This window comes from Canis lupus, chromosome 34, assembly GCF_003254725.2.
Source record: "Canis lupus dingo isolate Sandy chromosome 34, ASM325472v2, whole genome shotgun sequence".
Taxonomy (NCBI): Eukaryota; Metazoa; Chordata; class Mammalia; order Carnivora; family Canidae; genus Canis; species Canis lupus.
The window spans coordinates 32,666,662-32,691,377 of record NC_064276.1 but is presented as its reverse complement, the minus strand read 5'-3'; the positions used below and the strand labels follow the sequence as shown (position 1 = coordinate 32,691,377).

General features: G+C 38.2%; 1 protein-coding gene across 4 annotated transcripts in view; it reads right to left on the bottom strand.

Annotated features, from left to right (window-relative positions):
- SERPINI1 (serpin family I member 1) overlaps positions 1-24,716 on the bottom strand; it is a 76,311-nt gene that overhangs the window by 31,531 nt on the left and 20,064 nt on the right. For all 4 annotated transcript variants that reach the window (XM_025425485.3, XM_025425488.3, XM_025425487.3 and 1 more), the window contains one exon: positions 118-384. In XM_025425485.3, coding sequence (XP_025281270.1) covers positions 118-384 — 267 coding nt within the window. The remainder of the gene's footprint in view (positions 1-117; positions 385-24,716) is intronic.

Here is a 24,716-nt window from a genome sequence, read left to right as displayed (position 1 = left end):
ACCATCTCAACGAGCTCACTTTCTCACACTGTGTGAATAATGCTACCTATGGCATAAGACAACAGAACTGAGTTGAAAGTCAAACCACCCTGACAAATTAAACCTAAGCACTCTCACCATTTTTCAGGCTGTCATATCCCATTGAATGACGAATTTCCTTCAAGGTAGACCCTTGGGCCCCAAGTTCCATCATTCCCATAGCGAAGGTAACACTCAATGGAGAGAAAAGAATATTTTCATCTTCCCCAGTGGCTCGAAGATGGTTATACATATTCACCGACAACTCAGCAATGGTTTCATCAGGGAAAGTGGCCGCTAAAGCCAGACTTTGCAAAACCAGCAAAGAGAAGAGTCCGAGGAAAGCCATGATGGGAGTGCTTAAGCCTGGAAAAGAATAATTTCCATATTAATTATTAATTACCTCTGAGAATGGAGTGAAAGGCAAAAAAAAAAAAAAAAAAGAAAGTAAAAGAATTATTTCTTGACAAAGTTGTAAAGTAAACCAAGTTTTTAAGCAATATACAGTGTTAAAATCTCCTAACAGAAGCCCTTTTTAAGGATATGTTGGAAGATACTATTTTGTAAAAGTCAATTAACAGTCAAATGAACAAATGCCATTGTTAAATTCTGAGGATATTTCCAGGAAGAAAGTAGCCCCGGTCCTTACCTTCATGGGGTTAAACATTCCAATAGATCCGTATATAATGGATAATTACAGACCATGTTTGGTGAGGCTAATTTATCCATTTTTCATATCTTCACCATATATGTTCTGGTCAGGATTTTGAAACAATTTACTCTATCTTACACTAACCTAGATAGGTCCAGGAAAGCTACAACAGACACCAAAAGGTTTAAGATGAACTCATGAAGTCAGGCTTTTGAAAATGGTCACTACCCATTTACTGTAATTTATAAAACTAATGCACAGTGCAACTGGGTCGCCAACAGGCATGAAAAGATCACTCACACCTGCTGCAGGGTCCAGTTTATTCAGCCCCGGCTGCAGAACCCACAGGAAGTGGTAATCCAGAGAAAAATCTTCAGCTCATCCTCATGCGATTTTCCCTTCCAGGGTGGCTCCCTGTGAGGCTGCTGCTCCCACCAGGGATCCTGGGCAGGGGGGGAGCCTTCTACGGTACTGTCCTTTTAGACTCAGGCTGATAGCACCATTTCAGTTCACACCAACTAATTGATGCATTTATTATCTATCTATCTATCTATCTATCTATCTATCTATCTATCTATCGATTGATGCTTCTATTTAAATGAGTATTTCTAGGGATGCCTGGGTGGCTCAGCGGTTGAGCGTCTGTCTTTGGCCCAGGGCGTGATCCTGTAGTCCCATGATCGAGTCCCACATCGGGCTCCCTGCATACAGCCTGCCTCTTCCTCTGCCTATGTCTCTGCCTCTCTCTGTGTCTCTCATGAATAAATGAATAAAATCTTAAATAAATAAATGAGGGTTTTTTTAAATAAATGAGTATTTCTAAAAAAAAAAATTAAAAATAAAAAAAATAAACGAGTACTTCTAAATATCAGATTTATCTGGTTCTTGAACCATTTTCTCTTTGGAAGGGAAAGTGCCAGTGCCCAGACATCCCTGGATAACATTTCTCTTCCTTTTGGCACACCAGTGTTCCCGAAGCTCTGTCTCCCCACAAACGGCAAGCACTGACCAGCAGGCAGCTGGGACAGAGCGGCCTCTTTCCTTGGATTCTCCCACTTTGTCACTGAGGCATCTAAAAGCTGAACTGCCTCTGCAAACAATCAAGTAGCTTACTTGTTCATGATCTTTAAAAAATATATATATATTTATATATGTATTATATATAATATATAAAATATATATTATATATACATATATATGTATATGTATGTATATGTGTATGTATGCATGTAACATACAAACAACATGCAAAGTGATACTGAGCAAACACATATGGAAAATTGTGTTTCAATTAACTTTACTCAGTTAACAGAGCGCATACACAGTTTACTTAAGAGTAAGATGTTTCTGGCAGGCTTTTGAGTCCGAATATTCTCCTCCCTCCTGTAGTGTTTTTAACTCCAGCTTCCGAGAACTGCCTTGTTAGTTTGTAGGTCCTTCGCATTTTAGGGTTCAGTTTAAGGACTCAGTTGGTTGTTTTTTTTTTTTTTTGTCAGAGAAACTTCAAGCATTGCTCCCATCCCTCTGCTTTTGCATTAAGGTTTTAGATCATTCTCCTTTGTCTAGAAAGGTGAGGCTCTGCCTGTATGTAAATACAAACTCTCACACCCCACGCTATGGGAGACAAGGCTGGCTGCCTGTGGGAGGTCAAGTGCACTGCTGCAGAGCAGCAGCTGTGGTGCATGCAGTGCTGGGACTGGAGCCCCAGGGCAGAGAACCCAGCTGCCCTGCTAGCTAGCCTAGGGACTTAGGTCATCAGTGGGAGCCTGTCATGGCATTCTCTCTAGCTTCTGTACTCCATGGGATTCCACCAGAGGGTGGGGGTACAATAGGGGAACTTTCTCAATCTCTAGATTTGGTTGGAAATTTAGCAGGTACCCTTCTAAGTTGAAAGACACCTTAAAATATATCCAGTATTCAATACTTAGGATGTAATACTGGTTAGTAGAACTCGGAAATCCAAGTCAGACTCACAGGCCTGTGCTCTTAATCATGACACTGTACTGCTGTCTGACATACCCTGCAAGCCTCAAAGCTGGGCCTCATTACTTTCATTTAATGTTACCTTGTGTAAGACCAAGAAATTGAAGTCACTGTACGGTCGTGGTGTCTGTCATTCAGTAACATAGCTATTTGGAAACCATTACATTTAACATGAGTATCAAGTTTGAGGTTAATAAAAAGATTTCATTGATATAAAACAAAAACCACAGGATGCCTGAGTGGCTCAGTGGTTGAGCATCTGTGTTTGACTCAGGTCGTGATCCCGGGGTCCTGGGATCGAGTCCCACATCAGGCTCCCTGAGTGGAGCCTGGTTCTCCCTCTGCATGTGTCTCTGCCTCTCTCTGTGTCTCTCATGAAAAAATAAATAAAATCTTAAACCCCAAAAAACAAAAGCCAACCTGTTGCCAACCAACAAGCAGTCCAGTAAAACAAGGCCAAGTTTATTATATTTGTCTGCATTTTTATTTATAAATGAATGTACCATGAGATAAATTGGTGAACATATGATGTATGACCCCTGGCAAATCACATGTGTTCTCTCAGTCTTAGTCTCCTCGTTCATAAAATAAAGATGCCAATCCCTACTCCACACACTCAATGAAGAAATACATGATAGAGTAGATATTCGAAGCACTCATTTTAAGCTAGAAGTTATATTAACAAGAAACCATTACCATTAGAGAATGTATTTCCTAGATTTGTATATTTGCTGAGTCAAGAAGAGGCTACAGAGCCAAAATGAGTATTTTATCATTCCCGTTGGCTCATCTACTGTGGCACTATTAGCCATCCATGCAGCCAAAAGTGAAAGATGTACCATGAAGGTACCAAAATGTATAAGCACAGGACCTTGTCCTCAAGGAACTCACATCATTGTATAAGAACATTTAATCTATTACAGTGGTTCTTATCTTTTTAAGAAAAGAGATTGTTTTAAGAATCAGGAGATGGGGAAATAATCTCTTCAGAAAATGCATGCATGTGGATAAGAGAACATGACTTTCACTGGCCAGGATATTTATTGGCCTCCATTTAGGAATCTATAGTCTATAGCAGATGGTCCAGATGCAGAAAGAAGCAGTGTTTGGTGGACCTACAGCTCTGATGCGTTTCCTTAGTGGGGGAAAGAGATGTCAAAACCATTAATGTATCTGTAGGCTTCTGGCAGACTTCTGGAAAGATCACCCCCATGTGTTTGTGAGAGAGGGCTCTTCCCAGGGCAGTGAGCACCAGGCCACTGATTTACATGCTCTGCTAGGAAATTAGAAGTAGTATGGCTATGAACGGTGGGAGCGAGTTATATCAGGAAACTCTTTAGTAAAGATTTCAAGAACTGTGTTCTGGAAACACACATTTTGTCTATAGTTAAGTGATCTTTCCTTCTTTTAAAGGCAAAATTTCTAGTGTGCAAGAAAAATGACTTCTAGAATGGTCCAGCCTTTCTGATCTTACCTACCCCACCTAGCTCTTCACCTCTGCTGCCTCTGACTATTCCTTCTGAGGATTTTTTCCTGGGGAGGAGGGAAAACTTCCTTCTCTTCTTCTACCTTCTAAGTAGGGAGCATTTTCTATGGATCTATTCCCAGCCCTCTTCTCTTCTACGTAATGTTCCTCTCATGCCGGTGAACTTCTCTCATAACAAAGATATTTCAACTACCATCCTTGCTCATATTATTCCCCAATAAATTGTTTGTTTTAGCCTTTAACTCTTGCCAGCACTTCAATTTCAGGACAGCTCAAACACAACTCTGTCTTATCAATCAAATCCATTCTTTTTTTTTCCCTTTCTTTTTTAGAACATCAAAATCTGACTCTTCTCCATGTCCCTTTCCCTTATGTTCAATGAGCTGTCAATGCTTATTCCAAACTGTGTTCCTGACACTTCTCCTATCCATTATCCCATGACCATTCCCATGGCCAAAGTGGCAGTTCTTCCTCTTGCATTCGCAAGGACTCCATCAATGGCTTTGATCCATTCTCTGAAGCCCAGGTCACTGTCATCTTTAATCCAATGTACATATAGTCCCTGGATGAATTATTTTGATGTACTATGATGAACAGGTGTTCCTCTATTTACAAAACCTCACAATCTTCCTCCTGTAGAGTAAAGCCTCAAATCTTTAGTCTTACTGTACTATGATCCAACATGTTTCTACCCACTACTCCCCTTCAGGGATCCTGCATTTCAAGCCAGACTCCCTTTTTGCAATACATATTCCAGAATTTCTGTCTCCTGTTGCTGGCTTGCGTAGTGCTCTTTCTGGAACTACTTCAACCGGGTTCCATATGTTCAGATCCTAACTACTCCTCAAGGTTCTGCTCCACTTCCATTTCCTTTATGAATACCCTCCTAGTTCTTCAGTTACAACAGCAATTTCCCTCTCCTCTAAAATGTTGGCACATTTTATCTCTACCTCTCCAACAGCACATTGCTTCCTTCTATTACGGATGGATAATTCTGTGCACGAGGCAGCTCTTTTCCTAGGCTTTTTGAAGACACAGATGGAAGTGCATTCCTCTTTGTATATCTTAAAATAATCAGAATAAGCATTTAATGCATTACACATCGTAGGTGCCAAATATTTATTGAATTAATATAGCTCTAGATGTAAAGGCTCACAAATGTTGCATTAGAAGGAACAGCAAGAGTAGCGGCTGCTTCTCAATTCTCAAAGCTAATTTAATCTTAGTCCACAGGTAGTAGCTCATTTCCATTTTTTATTCCCTTTGATAAAGTGTTTCCTTATTGAGTCTGAGACCATCTTTCCAGTCTGACAAAGTGGCACTGTCACCAACGCTGGCATAATGTGATGGCTGGACATGGGATGCATTAACAAACAAGTGCACCACCTTGAAAAATCACAAAAGGTGCTACCCAAATGTTACTGGATTAACATTAGTCTACAAAATGCCATGGCCCCACCATTAATCATAATAATCAACACATTCTAAAATGAATTACTCTCATATGGAGCATTACTTTGTAGATTCATTATTTTCAAGCTACTGAATAAAATGTCTTTACATAAAAACAAGGGGCTGCAGAGCCAGAATAGTACTAGATTGTGCTGTTGGGCTAAAAAAGGCAGAAGCAATTGAGCTACGAATAAATTGCCATTAACTCTTGCATCCTTTCCTTCATCTTGCCTGCGGTAGGATAGGTTGTGGGTACCTGTATGTGTGTATTCTGCTTTGAAAAAAGCACTTCATTCAAACAGGTCAGGGAATTAAATCTTATAGTTGAGGTGTGAGTGATCACAGAGTGGAAAGCTAGCAAAATAAGGAAGTCTTCGAAAAAAAAAAACTTTCTTAGTAGTTAATCTTATTTATAGAAAGATTGATTATTCATAAATGCAACTTGTTGCTTCTTTTGGGTGCTCCAATTATTTGAAATGTAAAAAAAAATGGTTTCATATTTGTGAACGAGAAAAAAAGGAAAGTATTCTTTGCTGAAGAAGATCCTTTCTCCAACAACAACAACAAAAAAAAACAGCCATTGAAAATAATTAAGGAGAAAAGTACCTAAAGTGCACTATCTTGAAGCACTCTGGTCTATTAAATCTCGGATTTTTGCATGTAGTTATTTTTTTTAATTGAGGGAATCAGTATAAAGCTGTTAGATTTTTAGTTTATTAAGTAAATACACTGAGATGGGGGCAAAACAGTTTAACAAAAATAATGCATCTTATAACCACATAAAAGAATGAACATTTCGTCATGAAAAGAAGACAGTTCTTCAAAGTGGATATGTTTGAAGTCATGGTTTCACTACTTTTCTTTCTCCTCTCTCCCACCCCGCCATAGGTTGGCATTGAGTGTTTGGAAAACACTGCTCTAAGTTTGGTTAGTACTAGTTCACATGGTGAAACTTGGACAGGTTAATCTCCTGACTTTTGTTCTCTGATTTACTAAGAGAAAGGGTTGACCTAGATCAGCAGCAGTGAAGCTGGAAAATTTGTCAAAGAATTTGTCATGTACCAAAAAGGAGTCATGACCTTGTGAAACAATCTGTACTTTAGCAACCTATAATTTAGCAAATTTCCTCAACTGCAACATGTGTAGTCCTCCTTCCTCTACCCTCCCACCCCCAATTTTAAGTCTTCTGAAATTAGAGTAAATCCTATGATCAATGTCCAAAGAAACCAGTCAATCCTCAGAGATGCAAACTGTGCCACTATGGTCATTTCCTGTGTAAGTGTCATAGCCTGGATAAGTGTAAACTTTTGGCTACTTGTTCACCCTTGTTCCTTCAGTTGACTTATTTTCATTGATGCTGCCTCCCACAGTTGAATTTTTGCTAAAACTTGGTTCCTGAATTGTCCTCAATAGCACTATACTCTATGGCAGCACTAAAAATAAAAGGGCCATGGACGCAGTGGACAGAGGGGATAATGTAAATTTACTGTAAGTGATGCAAGCATTTATCACTCAAGAAATGAACTGACTCTCTTGTAAAACAACCAAGTATTTTACAAGGGATCCACAAATATAAGACCCAAGTACATCAACGAATTTGTGCAAGTAGAGATATCTCTTGTCCTTGGGATATATACAAAAAAGAACTGTCTGTTGGATGCCAAGCAGCACAATTAGAGGCAGAAAAATTTGCCAAATCTCTTAATATAAATCACAGTGTTTTCAAAGCCAGGAAGGGTGAATGATCCATGTATGTTTTGTGAAGGACTATTGCTCAGGTGCTAGGCTTCCTGATAACTTTCAAATTAGCTGTATAAATGTGTGGAGGGGTATGGAGGTGAAACAGTCAAATAATCAAATGGAAGTAGAGAGAATACACCAGTAGTCTTTGAAATGCCTTAAGATTATATTTTCAATCACAAAAGTACTAAAAGTTTCGCTCAGAAAACGCATTTTGAAAAGTATCATGCCATGTGCCTGATAAATAATGGCCAGAAATGATTCAGAAGGATGAAAAGTAGGCTCAGACTTAAAATCTTAGTTAAGGGCATAATATGCTAGTTATAAATAAAGATACTCCATTATGCTAGTTTTGAAAAGGAATTGTACATTTTTCTCCTTAAAATGTTCTTTGTCCCCCACCTCAAAAAAGATGCTGCTAAATTGAGGTGTATTTTAAAACCAAGGGACCAGAACCAAGGAGATAAAGGAGTGCTGAACGTTTAATTCTGTAATCACAGAATCTATGAAATTATTATTCCTTCCACATTTTTCTCTCTCTCTCTCTTTTTTTTTTGCTTCTCTCTCCAAGCTATCTAGCCCACTGTGATTCTTCCCATAGTCTCTTACATTTTGCAGAAACCCACATCTTTATGTTCTTTTTCCTGTTCTGTTGAATCGAGCAAAAAGGAAAGCTATCAGGTATCTCTCAACCAAGGAGTAAATGGCCAGGTAAATCAAAAGGACAGAACTCTGGAGAAAGTAAGCTGCAGATATGTAACTTACTAGGAAAAAAAAAAAAAAAACATAAAAGACTTGAAAATGGACCAAGATGATTACTGGATGTCTTCAATGAGAAACTGTGAATTATCTAGGACATACCCTTCCAGGATATCTGACTATGAGTTTTGGGCCCTTCATCGTCTTTGAACAACTTCTCAGCTCTCTAAGTCGAAGATAATTGATAGTGATGCAAATGATTCTTGTCTATAAAAATGTACAGCATACATGTACGATTGAATGTAATTGATTATTGCCCTGTGGATATTGACCAGTTTTGCATCTTTTAAGCAAATATGTTTCAGTATTCCTCTTGAGTTTATATATTCATCTACTTTTTCGTTTCTCTAATGAATTGGTTCTAACAGCTTACTGATTCTCTCATTAGTTAATGACCTAAATAAAATCTTTGATATCTGTTCATTTTATATTTGAAAGTCAAGATTATAGCCTTTTAAAAATAATTATCCTTTAATTTTAAAAATCCTCAACTCTTAGAAATTTTTCTTTCAAAAAATGTTTGAAATTTTTTTATCCCATATCCCATTATGGATTTTTTTTTATCCCATATCCCATTATGGATTTTATTTTATTTTTTTTTATTTATTTTTTTTTTAATTTTTATTTATTTATGATAGTCACAGAGAGAGAGAGAGAGGCAGAGACACAGGCAGAGGGAGAAGCAGGCTCCATGCACTGGGAGCCTGACGTGGGATTCGATCCTGGGTCTCCAGGATCGCGCCCTGGGCCAAAGGCAGGCGCTAAACCGCTGCGCCACCCAGGGATCCCTCATTATGGATTTTATATTTTATCCCATATCCCATTATGGATTTTATCCCATATCCCATTATGGATTTTTTATCCCATATCCCATTAAATATGGGATACTCCAGTGATCAGAGTAGGAAGAAACTATATTAGTCTTTTCTTAATCACTGAATTTTCCTTAATTATTGGTCAAATTCATACTGTATCGGTAGTACCCCAAAATAATCTAGGAGAACTCTGTGGCTTGGAATTACTGATCACATAGCAGCTAGCACCAAGCTGGCGGTGGCGGTGCTACAGGTCTAAAATTTTTGGGTATTTTGCATGCATCCAAGAAGCAGGTTAGGCCTAGGAGAGTCAATGGTGGCTGCTCATTTAGGGACTAACCAGTCCTGGAATAAGTTGAGAAACAACGAAGGGAAGATGTGCTAAAACTCTCCAGAATTTCTAACATGCTTTGGTAAAATATAAATGTATTAATGTATTAAGTCTGAATTCCTCAGCAAAAAGAGAGAGGCTAATTGGAATGAAGATGTATTGTGACTCACAAGATCTCCTCACAAGCTTCCAAGGAGATCTTTGGAGTTTTTTTGGCACCAAACTTCCTCTAACTAGTAGGAGATAAGGGTTATAAACTTTCAAGAACATTTCATAACAAAGATAACCTCGTGGGAAATTGTTTGACTTAATAAACATATGATGAACAAATAAGTCTCTAGTAAAACATTTTCCCGTTAGGCCATAACAAATCTCTAAAATCAAAACCAAAATACTCAATTATTTTGTGTCCTTCAAAAAGTTAGAAAAATGCAGTCCATTAGCACTTTCTGCAATGATATAAATATTACATATGTATACATGTCCAATAAAGTAGCCATTTGCCACTTGTGGCTATTGGGTGCTTGTAGTGTGGCTAATACAACTGAGAAACAAGTATTTTATTTAATTTAATTTTATTTAACTTCAGTAGCCATATATGTAGCTTGTGGTTCCCATATTTGACAAAACAGATCTAGAGATAGGCCACACAGATCTGCTCTTCATAACGTTGCTTCTTGACCAAATAGACCTAATACAAATGTTTAAAACAAAAACAGAAAAATTAGTAGCATGAGCTTGACAAAACAGGTCTCTTTTCATAAGATGTTTTATTTATAATCATACTCTTTTGTTTTTCCAAGAGATTTCAGTTGATAAAGAGGCTCCATTTGGAATTCCAAAGGCTTTTGATTAAAGCAGGTGACTACTGGGGAAAATAAAGTCAATGCAAACAAACATCAGTGAGCTGGCGATCTAGCTCTTCTGGAAATGTGACTTGGGCTTTCCATAAAATGGTAATGAATAATTCTGTTTGGCACAAGCAGGGAGACTTTGTCCTTGCCAATGAATGACTTCCTTTGGAATACTGTCAGGGAGAGCTAAACAAGTGACACACAAGCCCCAAGGCAAGATTCAGGGAGTAGTTTCAGAGAGATGGGTGAAAAAGTCATCATCAATCAAGGTCATGTGTGGCTCAAGGCCATTTTGGAACTAAGCCAGGCATTAATGGTCTTAGCTTACCCATTAATGCTTTAAGAAATCCTTGCTGATTGCTCTTACCCAGCCTATGGGCTTAGCTGTTTAAAAGACTGCAGAATGTTCTTGCTGGAAACACCTTGATGAGACCCTCATTTTGGTGGTGAGGAAAGGAGTCGTTTGTACCAAACAACTTCTTGTACACAAAGGATGTTTAATGAGCTACTATAGATGCTAAAAAGCATTAAATTTTTTATTTTTAAAAAAGATTTTATTATCCAAATCCTAGAGAAGAACACAGGCAACACCCTTTTTGAACTCGGCCATAGTAACTTCTTGCAAGATACATCCACGAAGACAAAAGAAACAAAAGCAAAAATGAACTATTGGGACTTCATCAAGATAAGAAGCTTTTGCACAGCAAAGGATACAGTCAACAAAACTCAAAGACAACCTACAGAATGGGAGAAGATATTTGCAAATGACATATCAGATAAAGGGCTAGTTTCCAAGATCTATAAAGAACTTATTAAACTCAACACCAAAGAAACAAACAATCCAATCATGAAATGGGCAAAAGACATGAACAGAAATCTCACAGAGGAAGACATAGACATGGCCAACATGCATATGAGAAAATGTTCTGCATCACTTGCCATCAGGGAAATACAAATCAAAACTACAATGAGATACCACCTCACACCAGTGAGAATGGGGAAAATTAACAAGGCAGGAAACAACAAATGTTGGAGAGGATGCGGAGAAAAGGGAACCCTCTTACACTGTTGGTGGGAATGTGAACTGGTGCAGCCACTCTGGAAAACTGTGTGGAGGTTCCTCAAACAGTTAAAAATATACCTGCCCTACGACCCAGCAATTGCACTGTTGGGGATTTACCCCAAAGATACAAATGCAATGAAACGCCGGGACACCTGCACCCCGATGTTTCTAGCAGCAATGGCCACGATAGCCAAACTGTGGAAGGAGCCTCGGTGTCCAACGAAAGATGAATGGATAAGGAAGATGTGGTTTATGTATACAATGGAATATTACTCAGCTATTAGAAATGACAAATACCCACCATTTGCTTCAACGTGGATGGAACTGGAGGGTATTATGCTGAGTGAAGTAAGTCAGTCGGAGAAGGACAAACATTATATGTTCTCATTCATTTGGGGAATATAAATAATAGTGAAAGGGAATATAAGGGAAGGGAGAAGAAATGTGTGGGAAATATGAGAAAGGGAGACAGAACGTAAAGACTGCTAACTCTGGGAAACGAACTAGGGGTGGTAGAAGGGGAGGAGGGCGGGGGGTGGGAGTGAATGGGTGACGGGCACTGGGTGTTATTCTGTATGTTAGTAAATTGAACACCAATAAAAAATAAATTAAAAAAATAAAAAAATAAAATAAAAAAGATTTTATTTATTCATGAGAGACACACACAAAGGCAGAGACATAGGCAGAGGGAGAAGTAGGTTCCCTGCAGGGAGCCTGATGTAGGATGGAATCCGAGATCACGACCTGAGCCAAAAGCAGAAGCTCAACCACTGAGCCACCCAGGTGCCCCTAAGAAACATATAAATTTTAAATGTGCATGTAATTCTGAGAATTCAATTCACTCATTCAATTTAATTAATTCATTCAATAACTACTTATTCTTGACAACTACACACCAAGTCCTCTTTTTAGGTGCTAGGGATACAGATGATAACAGAACGATACAAGAGATGTGTTTTCATGATATTTTCCTTCAGGCATGAGGTATACATTCTTTAATAAAGGGATCTCTAGCTTGTTATTCAGAGCTTTAAAAATATTGGATTTCCTAATTTCTCAATATTAATATATTTCTTGTGTAGTAAAGTTTTTAGAAGCTGGATATATCCCTGAAAAGCTGAAAATACTCAGATATAAGGTTGCTTCTCAATTATTTTGTTAATGGAGGGAGTACTAGCCTAACTTACCCTCCAGTCATTCGCTAATGCTTGAGTATATCCTGAAGGGCTGGGAAAGGAGGTAATACAACCAGAGAAATTATTTAAAGAAAACATTCTCACAGAAAGACTTTCAGAGCATTCAAAGCTAGTTTTAAAGCTGTCTTGATAATGCACAGTCAGAACTGCAGATACAATATTATAATGTGATTTCATTTATTTATTTGAGAGAGAGTCCCCCAGCATAAGTCAAGGTGGGGGGCTTTGGGGGAGCTCTGGGCAGAGGGAGGAGAAGCAAACTCCTCGTTGAACACAAAGCTGGCCTGGGGCTCCATCCAGCACCCCTGAGATCATAACCTGAGCCGAAGGCAGATGCTTAACTTGCTTAGCCACCCAGGCACCCCTAGACTCACGGGTTTCTAACACCAAGATGATCATAAAAGGTATTAACATTAGGTCGAATTTTGTGAATTTGCCATTTTTATGTCAGTGTGGTCAAATATCGGCACGTTCATACACTTCAGCCTATTTAGTGAGAATTTACTGTATCAGCCTGAAGATTATAACTTCCATATGCTGTTTGCTACCCTTTATTTCATACGGTTATTTCAGTGTTTTGAAAAGTCATCCTATCTCAGATTTTAGAAATGCATACTAGTTTAGAAATCTTGAGGAAAATTTCTTATGATTTTCTCTTAGAATTCTTTTTACTTTGTGCTAGAAATGCTAGAAACGGACAGAAAGAGCTCTTTGACACAAAACAGCAACCTAAATTAGGTGGCTCTTTCTTTAAAACAAAAAAACAAACAAACAAAAAATATGTGTGGCTTACTAACCGTACCCTGGGGAAATTAAGTTACCTACATTATTTTCTAGACAGTCTTTTGCAGGACTACTATGGGGAAAATGAAAGTGAGAAAGAATGTGTCAAAAAATAATTTTGCTGCTTTGTATTTTAATATTCCCATAAACGAAAAGTACAAAATTACCTAGAATTGACTACTTTTGTGTTAATGTTACCTGAAAATATCCACCTGTTAACTCTATTTATAAACCTGCCATACATATTATTAATAGGGGGATTTCTAAAAAAGAGTTTGGTTTCCTCTTCCTGTTCATCACTGTCAGTGTCGAAAAGGCAACTTGTAATTTGTACTGCAGAATGTGGGCAAACAAGTAAAACATTAAGAAGATATAAAAACGCTCCATGAAAGTATTCTGGTTACATTTCCCTATAATTTTCAGAACCACATTTACAATATAATAACAACTTTAGGAAGTGTGTAGAAAGATGAATTAAGGAAATCAGCCAATATTAATATCAGATGTCAAAAAAAAAGAGAGAGAGAGAAGAAAAAGTTTGGGGAGATAGTGTACTTCTCCTGCACAAAGCCGTTTCAAGAAATCCAACTAGCAATCAATCCTTCTCACTTTCAGAAATCTGGAGTCCTGGATTTAATTATTTTCTACTGAATCTCTTCTAAGTTTAATGGTCCTCACTGACAGGAAATGGTCTCTTACCAAGCTCCTCACACACAGCAGCTCAAGGCTTCTCCCATCGTTAGGCAGGTAAAATGGGAGGGATGGTTTATGGATCTCATGTTGAGCACCAGCACTCACTGCCCTGGCACCCCCGTGGGGGTGTGTCACTCTCCTTAGTTAACCACTGAAGGATCCCAGAAGCATCCTGGTGAAATGCAGGCAAGGATGTCAGCTTTTCACTTTGTTCACTTAGGGTCCACTTCTTCCTTGTCTTAAACGTCATTGAAAGTTAAAGCTAGGTGTGTCAGAAATTTCAGAAAATATTTTTAGGGCTCCAAGATATGTGTCAGGATCTATCTTGCAAATGACTTGTCTATAAGTAAATTAGAATAAAATGAAACAGTTCTCTCAAGTTGACTTTTTAAGAAATACATACAGATAATTGGCCCTGCAGGGAATGACTGAATGATGGGCATCAGGTTATAGATTTGACACTGAAACAGATCTATAGGTCTATCTTTTAAATACACAGTTTAGTCCCATTAAGAAAAACAATGAGAGTCAAAGTTCAACTTGAGTTAAGCTCAAGAGAGGCTACTCAAATAGGACGTCATATTTTCTCATTTCTAGTATTGCTTGAGAGTCTACTTGTGAGGGCCTGTGAGCTTGAAGACTAGGGAACTGTTAATAAAATTCAAGAATATGCTAGGAATATCTAAATTTCAAAATGAAAAGAGAAATTTCTTCTTATAAAATAGATCCTCTGACCTCAGTTTTCTCCCCAGAGACCAATTAATTCTGGGAATCCTACAGCTGAAATCATATAATGGATCAGTCACCTATACATAATAACAAATTATTGCTAATCCACCTAACAAGCAAGAAGGCAACCCCATTTTGCAGATTAAGAAACTGAAACTGAGTAAGATATTTTCACCATGTTCATAAGGCTTACTAAGGAGTGAAAAGGGGATCTGAGCTTTTATCTAGAGGCTTCAAAGTCATGTTATTTTTTAAAAGATTTTATTTATTTATTTGAGAGAGAGAGAGAGCGCAGGAGGAAGGGCAAGGGTAGGGGAGAAGGACAAGTAGAGTCTCCGAGTGGGAGCCCAAGATGGGGCTCAATCTTGGGAATGTGAGATTGTGACCTGAGCTGAAATCAAGAGTTGGCCGCTTAACCAATTGAGTCACCCACGGCCTACCACCCCGTGCTATTTTCACTAGGCCTTGCTGCCCCAGTTGGATGGGACTTAGATGTCTCTTGGTCTACTTCTCGTACTGAATGCAGGAATCTACACAGACTGACTCTACTTAAATTCTTTGTATATATGTCAAGTTTGTGTTTGTGTGTATGTGGGACATGCCAGTTTTTGATTGGCTTCCATGCTGGTAAAGTATCTTGAAATGTTTAGATGCAATCTCATTCCTTTTAACATATTGATCTTATGTTTGCTACATAATGCTACAAAAGGCTTTAAGCATAAAATAAATTAGGATCTTAACTGTGATATAGTATATTACAGTATTTCAACTTTTTAAACTATAAAAAAGCTAAATCAGTAACACATTCACAGGCAACAAATTTCAAAAGACATGAAAAGGCTTATAGTGAAGACCTTCTATCTCCTATCCCCTAGTCAGCCAGTTTCTCTTGGTGGAACTAACCTGTGTTATCATCCAGAGATACCTGGATGTATATATAATATGTATATATGTATATATAATATATATATTATGTATATATATTATGTACCTTATGTATATATAATATATATATATATATTGCCCCTTTTCTTTCTTACAGAAATAATAATATACATCCTATTTATACTGGTTTGCAATTTCATTTTTTCATTTAGCAATATATCTTGAAAACTATTTGATATCATTACATAAAGAGCTTCCTCATTTTATTTCATTTATTCAATTTTTAGCAGCTTCGGAGCATTTTACTGAATGGATATGGCACAATTTACTTAATTACTCTTCTACCAATAGGAATTTAGATTATTGCAATCTTTTGCTCTTATAAATATTGAGGTAATGACTAATTTCAGAAATATATCATTTCACAGGTGTGCAATTATCTCTGTCGTGCAAGTTTCTCGAAGTTAAATTGATAGGTTAAAAGACACTTACAACTTTGATAAATATTGCCTAACTGCCCTCCATTGAAGTTGTATCCTTAAAAACCCTGGGAATATACTTAGAAAGAAATAAGGAAGACCTATACAAAAGAAAAATTGAAATGCTGCTGAAAAATAGACACACAAAAAAAGAAAATGTTTCATCTCCTATGTAACTCACTGCCTAAAATAAGGACAGATGAACATGTTAAACAACACCATAGGGGGAGAGTCAGCAAGATCCAGGCAGTGAGAAACTGCGCAGGACAAATGAGTCAGTTTCAACAAGTAAAATACAGGAAGAGAGGGCAGGGATCTGGGGAGGCAGGAAGCCAGTAGCTTCAAAGAGACTTCAGAGACATATCAACAGATTGCAATGCCTGGCTTTTATTTGGATACTGGTTGAAACAAACGAACATACATGATTAAAAAATCATGTATGATGTAATGAGACAATGGGGGAAATGACTGGGATAAATGGAAATGGACATCTTAGAAATTTTCAAGATCATAAAGATATTACTCTACACATTTAGTGCAATTTCACTAAAATAGTAACCTTTAAAATTATACAAGCCATTCTAAAATTCACATAGAAAAAATTAAGCAAGAATACAAAAAAAAAAAAAACTGGGGAAAAGAAAACAGTGATGAAATACTAAAATGCATTTAAAAACTATAATAATTAGAACAGAGTGGTGAGGGGCGCCTGGGTGTTCAATAGTTGAAAGTCTGCCTTTGGCTCAGGTTGTGATCCCGTGGTCCTGGGATCAAGTCCCACATCAAACTCCCTGCAGAGAGCCTGCTTCTCCCTCTGCCGTGTCTCTGCCTCTCATGAATAAATAAATAAAATCTTAAAAAAAAAAAAAGAAGAGAATGGTGAGAAATATAATTAAGTATATGATAAAACTTGGCATGTCCAATCGGTGGAATAAGAGATCATTCAGTAAGTGTTAACCAGTGTTGGAAGAATAGAATATCTATATATTAAAAAATAAAGATAAGTACTTTGTACTTTAAATCGAAATATGTACCAGATGGGTCAAACTTAAAAGTTTAAAAAAAAAAAAAAGTTAAAATGAAAGCTTTGAAATTCCAAGGAGAAATCCTGGGAACTTACAAATATATTCATATATCAGTATACATACATACACATATATTTTCCATACATATGAGCATGTATATATAATATGTATATGTGTATATGTTACATCTATGTGTGTTGTGTGTGTGTATATATATATATTTGTGTGTGTGTGCATATGTACTATTTAAAGATTTAAAGATATATTACTCACACATGGTGTTGAATTAGAAAAGGCCTAAGTGTGTCAAAGACCAGGAGCCATTAAAGAAAAGATTAATATGACTATAGGCAAAAATAAAAAATCTGTACAGCAAAAACCACATGAGTAAAGTCACAGGCAAGTGGCAAACTAAAACATCTCAGATTACAGATAAAATGATAATTTTCCTACTTTATACAAGACCTCTATAAATCAATAAAACAACAACAACAACAAAAAACCCTATAGAAAATTAGGCAAAGGACATGAATAGATCTTTGGCCAAAAATATATTTTAAAAGTTTTTAGAGATGCCTGGGTGGCTCGGTGATTGAGCATCTGCTTTTGGCTCAGGGCATGATCCCGGGGTCCTGGGATCAAGTCCCACACTGGGCTCCCTGCATGGACCTTGCTTCTCCCTCTGCCTGTGTCTCTGCCTCTCTCTCTGTGTCTCTCATGAATAAATAAATAAAATCTTAAAAAAAAAGAAAAACTGGAACAATCTTGTAAGTTTTTAAAAACAGTAAAAAATAAAAATCCATAAAGATACACACTTTGTATTGAAGCTTGTATACTTAACTCAGAAGGGCATACCTTGGTCCCTACCCCAGAATATTTGCTTTTATTTTATATACAATCCTAACAAAAATGTTTGTTTTGTTTTGGTTCCCTCCCTTTAGCAAAACAAACAAACAAACAAACAACAGAGAAAAAGGCTGCATATTTACTTTAGGAAGAAGCCACAAAAGTGTTGGTCTATAGCAGATGAGAAACTATGCAGATCTGACAAAAAGACTTAAAGCCTAGGACGTAATTTACTACAGGCACATTTCCTATGAGAATCATGGTATTACTGCAGCACCCAGTGCAAGATATTCATGAGGATGCCCTTCAGCCATCTCCAAAATAATTCTTACTCTGTTTAGTACATCCCTCCATATGGGATGTCTGATAGATGTCTGGTAAGCTACCATAAGCCATCATAAACAAAATATTGGGATATTTACCAAGATCCATTTCATTTGTCTGGAAAACTCAATTGTACAGAAAAACAAATTTCTCCTGGGACACAACTAACCGCGGTATTACCGTAGTTTAAAAGACAAATAATAAATTGTCATTGGTGTGCTTATGTTTTTTTACCCCACAGGTCAGATTTTCCAGGCTTCAATAATTCTGAATTGAATGAAACCTAACTTACCTTGTGATTACTTACTAAGGAATAGTTCTGTGGGTTTATAACCTTATCGCAGAACATGTCGTATTTCAAAATTACTTGCCTTAATGTAATTACGTTAATGAAATGAAATTATGTTCATATTTGAATCTGCATGGCTTCATAATGGCAGCAGTCAGCATCATCTGCCGATGGCTCTCTGCAGCATCTGTGGCAGGAAGGCTTTCCTTGGTTGTGGTTCTTTTGATGTACCCTCACTTTTTAGCAATGAACATGGTTGGCATTTTAAAAGTCTTCATGGATTTTTTTTATTTTTTTGCAATTAAGCCACTCATGTAGGCAACAATAGGTGTCCTCAGAGGGACGAGTTACTTTGAAACTGAGAGTCTCGTATGCTTAGTGTGTGTGTGTGGCCTCTAAGGATCATTAATATCATTAATGTGAGGCAAAAGTCCCAGACTAAATGGCTTCTGGGGAAGTATAATTTATTCAGAATGACATGACTCTAAAATGTTTTTATAACCTAATATTAAAAAGGGAGCTAATAAAACTATTTCTCTAAATCAGCACTTCCCAGCATGTGGTCTGGCGACTTGTGCATCAGAATTTCCCAGGAGAGGAGGAGAACGCAGGGTAGGGGCCCACATCAGCAGCCTCATGAATCAGAAATTCTAGATACGGGCCCCAGGATTTTTAAGAGATATTTCAGGGGATTGTTTGATGTCCTCAAGTATGAAAACCAAGTTGGTGGGATGCCAATGAGGATATGCCCGTCCGTGGAAGTGAGGTGAAAACAAGCCTGATGAGAATGAGCTCTGGAGGAATGGGGAGAGAGGGTCAAGGAACTGAAACACAGCCCCTTTGAAGAACAAAATCCGGCAGTAGCTAGATGGAGATGTAGTCACTAGAGGGTCTACTTTGTTTGCTTGTTTGTTTGAGGTACAAGAGAAAACAGGATGCTTATCTCCTAGTACCAACCCCCTGCCTCCCCAGAGAGGGGGGATTGACGATTCAGGAGTTCAGGAGGGGGCTGTGCCAGGAGTGGTGCTGTGAGGAGAGAGGATGAGCACCTGCGTCCAGGTAGGGGGTGACCTTGCACAGAAGCACAGATAATTCATCTATAGACACGGGAGAAAAGGCAAAGTATGTGGGTACAGATGCCTTTGGGTGGGGACCTGTGGTAGCAGGAGCCTGGAAGATTTTTAACGGATTCCCTTTTCTCCACAAAATAGGATGTAAGGTCATTGGCTGAGAACAAGCCAGGGAGCAGGTGCTGGAGAACCTGCCTTCAGAACATTTTCCACTGAATTTACTCATATATAAGCACTGTGCTTGGTATTTCTGCTGAAACATATGGAAATATCTTACGCACATACTCTTGCCAAGGCAGCGTTACTCATCTTTGGTTAGAATTAGCTTGGAAAGTAAACTGTGCAAGTAATGAATTTTGAAAAATAAATTAATACAGATTGAAAACCTTCTTCTCTGCTCCCACTTGTACTGTAAATTTATTCCCTCAAAATTATTTCATGTTCTGAATGTCATTGAGGAATTTAGTAGATCGCTGAGCTGCACCCCAGAAGTGGGTTTCCAACCATAATTTAATTGGAAGGGTTGTAACTAAGTTTGGCCATATGGGACTGCCAGATGTAATCAATGCGATATAAGTTTGAAGAAGACATTATTGAGAGTGTCTAAGCACATTTTATAAGCAATGAAAGCTATCATTTATGCAACAGAAATCACTCTAATGTCTTATGAAATTAGGACACCAGTGGAATATGTAAGTGTTAGAGGGTTAATGTAGATCAGGTAATTTTGGTTGAAAGATAACACACTATTTAAAGACAAACGTAAGTCAGATAATGCAGGTGTTACTTACCACTCCTCCACCCTAACACATTAATCAAATTTGTAAGGCTAACACGGCTTAAAGTTTTTATACTAACACAGTTAATGGTACATTTGGAACCTGATACAATTGGGACTTTAATTTTATTAAAGAGAATCTGGGCAAGTTCTTTAGCCATTAAGTAGAGGCCCACAAAGTTTTTAATCCGGGGCCAATGAATAGCTTTAACACGCTGGCATCGCCACTCCTGAACTTCTAGCTTGTTATTTGGACTCTTCAAGACTTGAAGGTGCTGCGACTCAGTGGCTAATCTTGCAATGAATAAACTTATAACAAAACTGTGATTCCCCAAAGCCTATTATTCAAATAATCGAAGGCAGGCGCAAAACAACCACAAAAATGATACCTGAGTAAACCATAAAAGCAGCATTCTTTTCTCCCCCTCCAGCTTAGGCTGAAGAGGGCTCTTGTACAAGCGAAGAATTCATCTGCATTAACTGTGGTCCGGGAGTAAATGTTGTACATAAAAAAAAGTATTAAATCTTGCTGAAATATGGATGCATATATTTCGTATGCTATCAAAACAATAGCACTCCAGAGCTAAAGATTCAAGACTGCCCACCATCCAGAGATGAATCATCTGATCTTATTCTCCCTGAACTTGGCCACTGTTCTTTGCAGAACTGTGGGGGAATAAAAACTGAAATGTTAACACCTTAAATCATCATGATGTTGACCTCATGCCCTGCACAGGCGAATGAGAACACAGGTGTGAAACCCATGAGGAAAGGCAAATTCAGATCCTTAGAACTGTGTAATCTTTGACATTAGATAAATTCAGGAGAGATGTTCCACTTAAGGAATCCATACAGTTTAAGTAGCTTAAGGATTTTAAAGCAGTCAAGACTGCACATGTGCGCACATGCGCGTGTACATACACACACACACACACACCCCATGCACACTTTAGAGCAAGGCTACCAGAACTGAAGATTCTCGTGCTACCAGCTTATGAATTTTCAGCCCAGGGGCACAGTGCGGGAGGATTGGAGGCCTGACCTATTCTCTGGTCAGTTGCCTTCTACTGCCCTGGTGTCAGGACAGCTTATGATGAGCTCCAAAGCCAGGCAGGTGGGTCCTCTCTAGACTTTGGTTATCCAGCTGGTGGGTGGCTCTTCTCCAACCAGAACCATTATGACTTTAGTAAGATCTGATTGATGGCACCCCACAGGGGAATTGATGAGCCTAGCCAGCTGGACTACAGAGATATTCGGGTAGCAAGATTAATTTAAGCTTGCCAGTGAAGCAGGACGTAAGTGGGTTCTAAAACAATCCCCAGAGCCAAGTTACTATGAAGAAACTAAAGTTGACTTTTCAACCGTCTGTAAGTGGCCTTTCACTGGTGCATGGGCACTAAATGTTCACAGAGAAGTAATAAACTGGACCGTGAGGATGCTAGGCTTCAAGGCCAATTCTGTTGTACTGGCTGCCGTCTTTTGATGCTGAGTTACTACTGTTCCTACTTAGAATGATATATTTCTAGCCCTTTTCACCTGGCTACCTTCTATTGTTCCTTCAAAAATCACCTCATTGGAGTCGCCCCCCCCCCCAAAGTCATTTCCACTTTTGTATGCATAGTGTTCAGTGCAGGGTTTTGGCTGGAAGATTCTAAACAAATGTCTGTCGAATGACAGAGTAATAGAGAAATAGCTATGTTTGTGGACTATGAATGACAAGACACTGGATTAAGAGTGGGACGACTTGAACTTGAGCTCTAACTCTACCGCTCACTAAGCAGCACATCTTTCCCTCTTGGTGTTTCCAAGTCTATTAAGTGGGAATCATAGTGCCTTCTCCATCTTCGTGGTAAAGTGGTTATGAGAACAAAGGGGCTGTGGCGAGAACAAGGAATCTAACAGAACATCTGGATCTCTAATAAGTAGCCTTGGGCAAATCGCTGGAACAGCTGGCATGTATTTCCTATGTCAAGTGTAGATAAAAAAACTTATCTCTTAGGCTTGGTTGATAAAGGGCCATTCAAAATATCAGAGTGTTATGGTCTTATTTATTTAAAAAAATATTTTCAAATTTTATTTTATCTTATTTTTTTATATAAATTTATTTTTTATTGGCGTTCAATTTGCCAACATATAGAATAACACCCAGTGCTCATCCCGTCAAGTGCCCCCCTCAGTGCCCATCACCCAGTCACCCCCAACCCCTGCCCACCTCCCCTTCCACCACCCCTAGTTCGTTTCCCAGAGTTGGGAGTCTTTCATGTTCTGTCTCCCTTTCTGATATTTCCCACTCATTTTTATTCTTTCCCCTTTATTCCCTTTCACTATTTTTTATATTCCCCAAATGAATGAGACCATATGTTTGTCCTTCTCTGATTGACTTATTTCACTCAGCATAATACCCTCCAGTTCCATCCATGTCGAAGCAAATAGTGGGTATTTGTCGTTTCTAATGGCTGAGTAATAGTCCTTTGTATACATAAACCAATTTTAGATATACAAAGACGTTAAAAAGAAGGTAGAGTTCCCATATACCTACCCTCTACCCAGGTTACCTAGTTTCCCCGAATGCTAACATCTTATATATAACTGATGCACAATCATCAAAACCGGGAGATTAACTCTGATATGTTGCTATTAACTGATGTATAGACCTTATTCAGATTTTTCTAATTATTCCACTAATGTCCTTTTTCTGGTCTTGGATTCTATCTGGGGTCTCACACTGCATATAGCTGTCATATCTTCTTAGTCTCTTCCTCTTGTGTGTGTGTGTATGCGTGAGTGTGCACATGAATGGGTGGTGGGCAGGGCAGGGGGAGAGAGAGAGAGAGAGAGAATCCCAAGCAGGATCCACTCCCAGTGCAGAGTGCAGAGGCTAATGTAATGCTCAATTTCACGACCCTGAGATTATGACCTGAGCCAAAATCAAGAGTCAGATGGTTAACCAACTGAGCCACCCAGTGGCCCCAGTCTCCTCCAATTTTTTAAAAAAGTATCTTATGGGTAGATATATTAAGACTGCAAATAACCGATTTCTCAACATATTTTCGGCCACTAATTTTCACATCCATTGATTATTCTTTTTTTTTAAATATTTTATTTATTTGTTCATGAGAAACACAGAGAGAGAGGCAGAGACACAGGCAGAGGGAGAAGCAGGCTTCCTGTGGGGAACCAGATGTGGGACTCAATCCCAAGACCCCAGGAACACGACCTGAGCTGAAGGCAGATGCATAACCACTGAGCCACCCAGGTGTCCCTCCGTTGATTATTCTTATCTACGACAATTAACACGGTGTTTGTCAAATGGTGATTTTTCTACTTCCATTATTTTTTGTACATTCATTAATTGGAATTCTACTGTAAGAAAGAGCTATGCCTTTTCTCTCGTTTACTTATATATTCCAATTATTTATTTGTATCAGTATGGATGCATAGGCACTTATTTTATTCCATGGGTTATATAGTCCCTTGCTATCATTATTTTGCCTTTCAGATTGTCCTACATTTGCTATGGCCTTTTCAGATGGCTCAACTTGCACAGATCAGTGCCTTGCAAAAATCAATCTACCCCAAGAAATGCCAGTTTGGAGATGTGGCATATGAGAAAAAAATTAAAATGTATAACTAAAAAAAAATGTCTGGGGTATCAAGGACACAGGGATCCACACATCCAGATACGTGTGGGTGTATGTGTGTGTGTGTGTGTGTGTGAGACAGAGACAAGAGCAAGAGAGAGCGAGTGAGAGAGATTATCATCACTTTAGCCTACTTTATAAACTTTTTGAAAACAGATAAAGCCAGCCTTGAGTATGATTTGTGTAATGTAAATCCCTGTGCAACAGACAGGTGATCGTGTTTGTTCATAAAGTCACTTACTAATTCATCACACAGACTTCTACTTTGAATGTTTAATATGTCCCTAGCACTGTGCAAACACCACGGATATAAGCAACAATTACATATTGTCTTTAGTGACCTTGAGGTGCAGTAGAGCTGAGGTCCTTTCGAAAAGCTGAAATGTTCCAGGTGGTGGTAGGAAAAGCTTTTGGCTTTATCAGTAAAATAGGAGGGTTAGTCTCTACCTTTAAGATTCTTTTCAGCAGTAAAGTCATTTGATACTGTGATTCCCTAACTTGATTATTTAAAAATTGCTGTTCCATGTGCCTTTCTCTCAAAATATTCTAATCAGTAATAGATGCACTTTTCTCTTTAATAAATCCTTTCTAGCTATTTAAATACTCACTGAATCTCACAGAGCTGATCCCCTATGGGTAGAAAACCTCATTTACATACAGCCCTGGACTCTATCTTTCATGCTGAGGCTTAGACTTGTGACATACGAAGAGTCAGTGGAGACTCAGAATACATTATTTTTAAAGTCAGAGACGGACAGTTGGTTGCATATTGCAGTTACTTAGTTTTCTTTTGATTAACGGAAATCAAATAGCTAATCTAAATCA